The 9,309-nt window shown below is 56.9% G+C and overlaps 3 protein-coding genes across 3 annotated transcripts; 1 reads left to right on the top strand and 2 right to left on the bottom strand.

Moving 5' to 3' along the window:
- Nucleotides 1-136: 136 nt before the first annotated feature.
- GUITHDRAFT_114223 (hypothetical protein) lies at nt 137-875 on the bottom strand (the record flags this gene model as incomplete). The annotated part of the gene is made up of 3 exons (XM_005826649.1): nt 137-642; nt 746-801; nt 853-875. 3 exons carry the CDS (start codon nt 873-875, stop codon nt 137-139), a joined length of 585 nt encoding a protein of 194 aa, XP_005826706.1.
- Nucleotides 876-2,631: 1,756 nt separating this feature from the next.
- GUITHDRAFT_114224 (hypothetical protein) lies at nt 2,632-3,444 on the bottom strand (the record flags this gene model as incomplete). Its single annotated transcript, XM_005826650.1, has 1 exon — nt 2,632-3,444. The coding sequence occupies one exon, from the start codon at nt 3,442-3,444 to the stop codon at nt 2,632-2,634; it is 813 nt and encodes a 270-aa protein (XP_005826707.1).
- Nucleotides 3,445-4,362: 918 nt separating this feature from the next.
- On the top strand, nt 4,363-6,792 carry GUITHDRAFT_154355 (hypothetical protein). Its single transcript, XM_005826651.1, has 7 exons — nt 4,363-4,715; nt 4,762-5,108; nt 5,288-5,515; nt 5,564-5,629; nt 5,682-6,289; nt 6,335-6,405; nt 6,552-6,792. Exons 1-5 carry the CDS (start codon nt 4,484-4,486, stop codon nt 5,736-5,738), a joined length of 930 nt encoding a protein of 309 aa, XP_005826708.1. The 5' UTR covers nt 4,363-4,483; the 3' UTR covers nt 5,739-6,289; nt 6,335-6,405; nt 6,552-6,792.
- Nucleotides 6,793-9,309: the final 2,517 nt, after the last annotated feature.

Raw genomic sequence — 9,309 nt, forward strand, 5'->3', positions numbered from 1 at the left:
ATGCTCTCAAATAAACTACATGTCTCTACACTGCACCTTCTTGTGATCTAGCGCACTCCTCGCCCACAACGACGGTTGCCTGACAGGCCTCTTGCTGCCCATCTCCACGACAGGGCTGCTCAGCCTTGCTTTATTCCTAGTCCCTCAGACACTCCTCCCACTTGCCCTGACCCTCCCTCGACTGCCCGCCCTCCTCCTCCCATGCAAACCAAGGCTCGCCCTGCGCCGGCCTCTCCCAGGCCTCCTCCGCTGTGCTCGGGCCGTGGCCTAGGGGGACTGCGGCTTGCGCTTCTTCCTCGCCCCAGGCGCCCTCCGTCAGGTACATCTCCCACGTGCTGTCTGGGCTGACGAGCTCGTCGCCCGACCCCAGGAAGCCCTCCGAGCCCTCCTCCCACCAGGTGCAGCAGCTCTGAGCCTCTGCTGCCTCCTCCTCCGTCCTCGCCCCGCTCTGCCGCCTCCGCCTCCATCCGTCCAGGCACGCCTGGCCTGACCTGACGCATCGCCCGCAAGGCCTCTCGGGGTCGCACTTGAGCCGCGACCTCCTGCAGCGCTCGCACGCTTGGGTCACCTGCTCTCGCCTCCGCTGGTACCCCTGCAAGTCCACTCCCAGCGGAAGCCCCCCTTCCTCGTAGCACACGGACCCTGTCCGGAAGCAGCGCGCGCAGGGCCGCGCTTCCCCGCAGCGCGCTGGTACCCCTGCAAGTCCACTCCCAGCGGAAGCCCCCCTTCCTCGTAGCACACGGACCCTGTCCGGAAGCAGCGCGCGCAGGGCCGCGCTTCCCCGCAGCGCACTTTCTTGAGCTGGCAGCTCAGGCAGGCCTTGCTCGACCTGCGGCGAAGTCCGCGCGTTACCGTGGGGGTCCCGAGCGCGGCATCACCAGCCTCTGGTCGAGAGCAGTCGTCCCCGCGTCCGGCCCGGAGGCAGCGGGAGCAAGGGAACTGCTCGTCACAGCGAGTCTTGCGGCGACGGCACTGGGCGCAAGCAGCGAAGGGGCGAGGAGGAACAGCAAGCGGCATCATGGAGGGGCGAGGAGGAACAGCAAGCGGCATCATGTTGGCTGGAGGGGAAGGAGAGCCCCCAAGAGAGATGATTTCGCATCTCACGGAAACTGAAGATCTCCGTGTAGTAAAATACTTCTTTCTTTTTATGGCACGGTCCTCTCGTCTGCCTGTCAATTCGTCTTACGCTTTGAGAGGTGCTCTGCATGCTCCTTCGCCAGCGTATCGCTCTGTAGACGGTCTTCATACAAGGATAGTCTATCGGCCTAGCTGCTCTCCTATGATACATCTCTCTATGAAGATCAAGCCAAAGTCAGTGAGCTTTGGAGATCCTGATGGTAAGGAACCCACGGGAGTCTGCTTGTACTACAGTTACTACCCGGATGCGCCGCGGCTACTATCATTGACTTGAGCTGCAGTTTGCCTCCTTGGCCTTCTCTTGCTCGCTCTTCTTGCTCTTTATCTCTCTTGATGACGGCGATCAGGTTGCAATGTCCTTGTACAGGTTAGGGCCTTCGCGTGGAAGGACGAGGATGAGGACTTCGCCGTTTGCTTAGAAGCATGAGTGTAGGTATCGGACTCGCACACATACAGCTGTGTTTACCTGCAACGCTCTTCCTGCTCCCTGTGCATCATACAGCAGGGATCTGTTGCACGAGTACGCTGCTTCGCTATGCTATGTCAGGCTGCTCGCAAGTCGCTGTGGAGTGACATGCAATCACAATCTGTATAGTGCTAGGAACAACTGCTCAGGTGGTCTGTCCTTTCCCTTGCTGTATGTGCCACGAACCGATAGTGCGTTTATGTTATCTAATAAACTTCATGTCTCTACTCATCAGCTTTTTGTGATCTAGCGGAGGTGCTTCGAGAGTTCGCTGTAGACGTCTGCAACCCATAAAGCTTCACAGGGGTGTGACACGATTTGGTAGCTTTAAGTGTTGGTGTCGTGAGTTGTAAAGTCTTTTGTTTCCCTCTCCTATCTTTTTGCTTTTTGCGTCTGGATTACTGTATGTCGTACAATACTCGACTGGCTTCTTGCTTCCAAGCAGATCTCTGAACATCACCTTTCTGATAATGATTGGCAATCTGTGGGGGACGCTGATGATTTGGGACAAGACCGTGTCTTCACGAAGACGGTGGGGGTGCAATCAACAAGACCACGTCGTCACAATCATTGGAAGACCTGGCTGAGCAGGTTGCGTCGCTCCAGGCGCAACTGCATGCAGCTCTACATATGAGCCAGACCGTGGAGTCCAGACCGCCGACCGGGATGATGGCATGTCACATTCTCCAGGTACCGCGGTCACCATGGAAGGGGATGCGAGGAACCTCTTCACACGCTTACCGCTGATCGACGGCTCGGCCGTCGGCATCGACGCCTCTCGCTGTCGATACTCGTGCCCAACACTCGGCAAAAATCAAGAGCTTGCCTAAGTTGGATACCGCTGGGCAGACCCTGAAGACGAATGTGTTGACGTAGGTCAGAGCAGAACGGTATGCTCTCAAATAAACTACATGTCTCTACACTGCACCTTCTTGTGATCTAGCGCACTCCTCGCCCACAACGACGGTTGCCTGACAGGCCTCTTGCTGCCCATCTCCACGACAGGGCTGCTCAGCCTTGCTTTATTCCTAGTCCCTCAGACACTCCTCCCACTTGCCCTGACCCTCCCTCGACTGCCCGCCCTCCTCCTCCCATGCAAACCAAGGCTCGCCCTGCGCCGGCCTCTCCCAGGCCTCCTCCGCCGTGCTCGGGCCGTGGCCTAGGGGGACTGCGGCTTGCGCTTCTTCCTCGCCCCAGGCGCCCTCCGTCAGGTACATCTCCCACGTGCTGTCTGGGCTGACGAGCTCGTCGCCCGACCCCAGGAAGCCCTCCGAGCCCTCCTCCCACCAGGTGCAGCAGCTCTGAGCCTCTGCTGCCTCCTCCTCCGTCCTCGCCCCGCTCTGCCGCCTCCGCCTCCATCCGTCCAGGCACGCCTGGCCTGACCTGACGCATCGCCCGCAAGGCCTCTCGGGGTCGCACTTGAGCCGCGACCTCCTGCAGCGCTCGCACGCTTGGGTCACCTGCTCTCGCCTCCGCTGGTACCCCTGCAAGTCCACTCCCAGCGGAAGCCCCCCTTCCTCGTAGCACACGGACCCTGTCCGGAAGCAGCGCGCGCAGGGCCGCGCTTCCCCGCAGCGCACTTTCTTGAGCTGGCAGCTCAGGCAGGCCTTGCTCGACCTGCGGCGAAGCCCGCGCGTTGCCGTGGGGGTCCCAAGCGCGGCATCACCAGCCTCTGGTCGAGAGCAGTCGTCCCCGCGTCCGGCCCGGAGGCAGCGGGAGCAAGGGAACTGCTCGTCACAGCGAGTCTTGCGGCGACGGCACTGGGCGCAAGCAGCGAAGGGGCGAGGAGGAACAGCAAGCGGCATCATGGAGGGGCGAGGAGGAACAGCAAGCGGCATCATGGAGGGGCGAGGAGGAACAGCAAGCAGGAGGAACAGCAAGCGGAGTCTCGGGGTTGCCGTGTGGTAAATTTGTGTTCCTTTCTGCCTGTCAACTCAACACGAGCGTCTACTCGTGTAGTCCAATCATTCGTAATGAGCCTCCCCGGGCCCCCTCCTCCCCCTACGCTTGTTTTCCTGTGGTCGCGATCTAGGGCATGAGCCCTCCTCCTCTCAGAGTCTGCTGGGCCCGGGGAGCATGAAAGGGTCAACCGTGAACGGGGGAGTAGTCTCTGTTCTGCCTTTAAGCGTTTCAATAAACTTGGGCCTCTCTATCTCTGGGCTCGGTAGCAGGCCGTCACCTCAGACTGTCGTGTACCGTAGTACGGTATCCGATGATAGTATGGCCCGGCTCTGCATGCCGATGATCATCGGTTGCTCCTTCGCTACTTCAGTACAGTGGCAACCTGGATGCACGGCTTTCAAGTTTCTAGCACACTGGCCATCTAGGACAATTCTAGCACACATCTAGGATAGTAGGACATTTCTAGCACACATCTAGGACATGTCTAGCACACATCTAGGACATTTCCAGCGCACATCTAGGCTAGTAGGACATTTCTAGCACACATCTAGGACATTTCTAGCACACATCTAGCATAGGACATTTCTAGCGCATATCTAGGACATTTCTAGCACACATCTAGGACATTTCTAGCACACATCTAGGACAAGTTTCGGAAGTTCTAGCACACATCTAGGACAGACATTACGATACGGGTGCGCCTCAGGGTTCATTCATTCTGATCCGGAAGGGTCAGGGCATCCCTGTGGGTAGGGGTAGTCATGTGTGTGGACAATGGTAGGGTACTTTTCGTTTCAATTGAAGGTAGGGGTACATTGGGGGTGGGGTTGTACGCCGTTGGGTCGAGGGGTCGCCATGTCGATGGAGGGGATCAATGCTGTGATGAGGAAGGCTACTATGGCGACGGCGACGGCGATGATGATGATGATGATGATGATGATGATGATGATGATGATGATGATGATTTGGAAGTCAGACATGCCTTCACTGACTTCACTGCTCTCTCGAAACTCTGCCTCCTCGTCCTACATGTCATTCTCAACCTCGTCACCGTCCTTTGTGTCTCGTCGGTTAAACAACAGACGACTTCGGCTTCCATCTCTTCAGGAGAGCTCCTCCTCCTCCATCGATGCAGACACTGCACCTCATCGCCAGGATCATGCAGGAGTGAGTGCTGCGGCTGTTCAACTCCGGGCATGCGTGTCTGAAGGTATACTTTCGGCGTGATGGCGAACTATCGCTGACATTGCCTGTAGCACGGGATGTCAAGGATGGGATCTGGTGCCTCTCTCGCCTCCTCTCTCGCCTGCCCCCCGCTCTCGAGCACAGAGCTCTTGCTGTAGCCCAGGAGGTTGCTCCGACGGTGGACAAGAGGACGCCTCCGCAGGGCCTGACAATCAATCTTGAGACTTGCCTGGGACAAGCTCGTAGTCCTGATGCTCGCACTTTCTGTCTTGCTGATCTTCTCGCTCGCATCCCTCCCAAGGCTCTCGCGCTGGCTGCCCGTCAGGCTGAGGAGACTCCCGTCGTCGACTGGAACGGAACTAGCGCCGATGCCACACAGGACGCCGAGAGCTTCCTGTCCTGCGTGCAGAGCTCGGAGGTTGCCACAGTCTTCCCGGCCCTTATCCTCTTCCCTTCTTGTTCCTTCTCTTTGCTTCCCTCCCACCTCTTCCCTTCTTGGTCCTTCTCTTTGCTTCCCTCCCACCTCCTCCCTTCTTGTTTCTCCCTCCTTCTCTTCCTTGCCCTTCTCCAGCCTCCCTGCTGACTGGGAGCCTGCAGACTGTGGACGAAGGGATCGTGTGTCTGGGTACCCTCCTCTCCGACCTCCCGCAGGCGCTTGTAGAACGCAGCACGCGTCTCCTTACCTCTCTGCCTCCTCGCACCGTCAACACGGACCCTTCCGAGATGCAGACCCCAAACTTCGTCAAGTGCCTGAAGCTTGCGAGCAGCGGCGACTCCGCCATCTACTGCCTATCAAACTACCTTATCCACCTCCCTCAGGACCAGGTGCTCCCCTCCTCCCCTCTGGCTCGTAATGGCTGAGCCGAGCTGCAGGTCGAACGGGCGTACATCTTCTACAAGACCCAGCGGCTTCATCCCACGCTCGAGGACGTTGACCGGGTGAGGGAGGGAGGACGAGAAGGAGAGGAGAGAGGGAGTGACAGGGGAGCAGGAGGGCGTGTTCAAGAGCACCGCCAAGACGGCACTTAACGACGTTGGCCTCGGCTAGAGCCTCGGGGGAGCGTCAAGTAGATTTACATCATGGAAACTAGAAGGACAGCAAACGACTACCATCATGTTGACAGGCTGCTGTCCTCGCTCGCCGTCGCCAGGGGCTACAAGAGCCCTCGGGCTTGCAAGTCCTCCTTGCACCTCGGCGACTCCACGTACCTGAAGTGAAGTGAGTGGGACAATCCTACATGTCAAGCAGCAGCAGATACTTCCTCAGCTCCCCCAGTGCGATCGCGATGATCAGGTTGGCGATGGCAGTCTGCCAATGCTGGTCAACCCATCGATTGCCACATGCCTCCCCGGCCTTCCCCCCTGTCCCCTCCTCCTTCCCACTCCATCTCTCTTCCTATTCTTCCTGGTCCACTTCTCACCTGTATGAACTTGGGGACAAACGATCCAAGTTCGGCAACGAGCTCGAAGCTAACCTTAGACCTGTCTCGCTCTGTGAGCTCCTCCTCCTCCTCCTCCAGCTCCCGCCCACTTGAAGTTGTCCAAAGGTTCGAACACGTAGGCACCTTCGAGCCGCTTGATCATGCTCGACTCAACCATCTGCTCGCATCTCAACCATCGCACAAAGATCGCACGGCAACCAACATGGAAGGTAATCCTCTTGCATTCTTCTAACGTGAACCCCATGACAAAGTCGAAGATGTAGCCGAAAGCTCCTGCAGCAGCTGTCAACCTATCCAGCCTCTGACTCCTCGGTCTTCATCCCCCTCATCATCGCCCCCGCCCTTCTCCCACATCCACCCCTTCCCTCGCTGCCTCTGCTCTTCCTCGTGCTGTTCCTCGTCCTCGAGTCTAGACTCACCAGCTTTGTAAACGGCCTCGATGTAGTCAGAGTCCTTAAGGCGGATGTTGACGCTCTTGATCCCATCTCCTGCCCAGTCTTTGTAGTGCTCCAGCTCGCTCGCCACCAAATAGATCTGCTGCGAATCTGCCGACTCGTCAGGACGCGGCTGGTGCGGGGGAAGCAGCAGCATCACCTGCCGCCATCTCCATCTCCTGGCAAAGGACGTTTTTGTCCCTTTTTGCCTCCACCTTCAGCGAGTGGGCGGCCGCCTGCCGTTGCGCCTCCTCAGCTGCCCACTGGTCAGTCACACCCTACAGTGATCAGCAGCAAGTCCACCTGCCCCTACAGCTGCCGCTGGCTCAACAGCTGAGGCCGCAGACACCTCTGGGACTACCAGACCATGAGGAACGAGAGGAGCATGGGTGTCAGCTTCACCAGACTTCTTGTCGTCCAGCCCTGCAAACCCTCGTCAGCTTCCCAGCAACGCTGACCCTCCTCCTCACCTGAGGAGACGAAGTTCATCGCTCCCTCGATCCCGTCTGACACTCCCTGCGATGCACGCTCAGAATCCAGCACAAGCGGGCGGAGGGAACCTTCTTCGCCCCCTCGAACCCCTCGGCCATGCCCTTGGCTGCCCCTTCGATGCTGTTGGAGACTTCCTGCACTCCCTCGGAGAGAACCTGGATGGGGAAATCAGGAGGAAACTAGGAGGAAGGGGCCATTCCGAGCATGAGCGATGAAAGGGAAAAGATGAAGATTAGGAAGAAAGTGAAGGAAGGAGGGAAGCGGAAGGAAGCAGAGGATGATGATGCTGAGGAGCAGGAGCAGGAGCAGGAGGTAAACAGGGACTGCGCTACCTGATAGATCGCTCCAAGTCGTCGTGATCCAAGAATCTTCAAGTGCTGCTGCGATTCCTCAGCATTGAAATCCTTGAGGATGTCAGCCGTCGCCTTCAACCGCCTGCTTCCCAGCAGGGTCTCCTTGTTCTCTCCGTTCCAGATGCTTCCATGAAGGGCACTCAGTTGCTGGAAGTCAATGATGGTGTCTTCATCCCGGTCAAACTCCAGCAGGTGTACCATCCCCTCGGACACCTCGTCCTCTGAGTACAGCAGCACGTCCTCTGCCGCCTGACGCTCCTCGTTGTTCGGGATCGGCTGCAAGCCAGCAAGCTGTATCGACCCGATCCTCCCCCCCACCTTGTGCATGACTTTGTGCTGCTCCCCCAGCTCCCCCACCTCCACCACCTCCACCTGATGCTCCTCGTGACGCACGACAGCCGACGTCTCCCTGTGCGACAGCTCCAGATGGTGGTTGGCCTGCTCGCCCCGGCTGAGCCGTCTGGACCTCAGACTCTGAATGTACTGATGTGACCCCACACGGGGCTGCCCGTGCCGGACGCCATGAGAGCACATGGTCACTGTTGAGTGACCTGCTGCGCTCGACCGAACATGCTTGCCGCGCAAAAGAATATTCACATCACTTCGACCGGGGTGGGAGAGAGGGTTCTGAACGAGGAAGCCAGTGGCGGCTGATACAAAGCATGAAAGAATAACGGAGAGATGAAGTTGCATGGAGATTTGAGATGAAGGTTCGCTAGGAGCGGGAGATCTCCTCCACTTCGAGTACAGCTCAGCTGCTTCCTGTCTGCTACGATAATTCCAGATTCTCGTTACAGCCAGCCAGACTCCAGGCCTAACAAGGCAACCACATCAGAATCTGGCGTCAGATCTATCAATTGTAGCATACAAGTCGACATAACCCGTGTTTCTCAAGGAACAAACAACCCTTCCCCCCTGATTTTGCCCAGTCTGCCCTAGTCCTTAATCGAAGCTGCTCGTGATGGGATCTAATCTTGTCACCTCCTCTCGCTTCCCTGCTTTTTTCGTCGTTATACTTCCTATCTGGATTTTGGCCATTGCTTTTTTTATTGCTGTGTTCCGTTTTTCGCATCTCCTCGTGCCACCTCCGATCTCTCTCAATGTCTCTCATCCCCTCTCTTGACTTTTCCTCCACGCTCCTCTTCCCCTTCCCTTAGCCCCCACCCTCTTCTTTCACTGCCCTCCCTCCCCCTTTCAGCTATTTCTGCTTCCTTATCTTCACATTTGCCTCTACTCGCTCGCTTGCTCTGCCTGCGCTTCACTATTCCTTCCTCTCCTCTCCTCTCCTCTCCTCCGGCCCTCGCAACTCTTCTCCTTTCTTCCCATCTGCACTCAGCTCATCTTCTCACCCCCTCTCTATCTTCTCCTGAACATCCTTCCCCTCTCTTGATTTCTTCTCTTCGCCCTCCTTCCCTGTCGGGCTTCATCTACCATCGTCTAAACTGTAATGAAAATCTACACCTACCCCTACCCCCTACATGTATATCCCCACCCTAGGAATAAAGCATTCACAGACCACTACCCCTTCTTCCAGGCGACTTGGTAATCCACTACCCCCTCTTCTCCTCCGTTATGAACCTGGTAATATACCACCCTAAACAAGATATTGAGTACCCACCCCACTAAAGATAATGTACTATCACACCCACCCACAAAAAGAGCAACCCCGACCCCCTACGAGCTCGAAGGAAGACCCCTGCCCCCTATATGTGAGATAGACAATAACTCTAACAGTAAATGGCTTAGAATTTCACTTGTTCTGTGAATTTTGTATGACAGTTATCAAATTTGATAATATATTTTGACATCTTGCTCTAAAAGTATCGCCAACTTCACAAACAAATTTTCAGCCAACGTGTTAAAATATTTATTGATTCCCCCTTAGTACTACCCTACCT

This window comes from Guillardia theta, assembly GCF_000315625.1.
Source record: "Guillardia theta CCMP2712 unplaced genomic scaffold GUITHscaffold_73, whole genome shotgun sequence".
NCBI lineage: Eukaryota > Cryptophyceae > Pyrenomonadales > Geminigeraceae > Guillardia > Guillardia theta.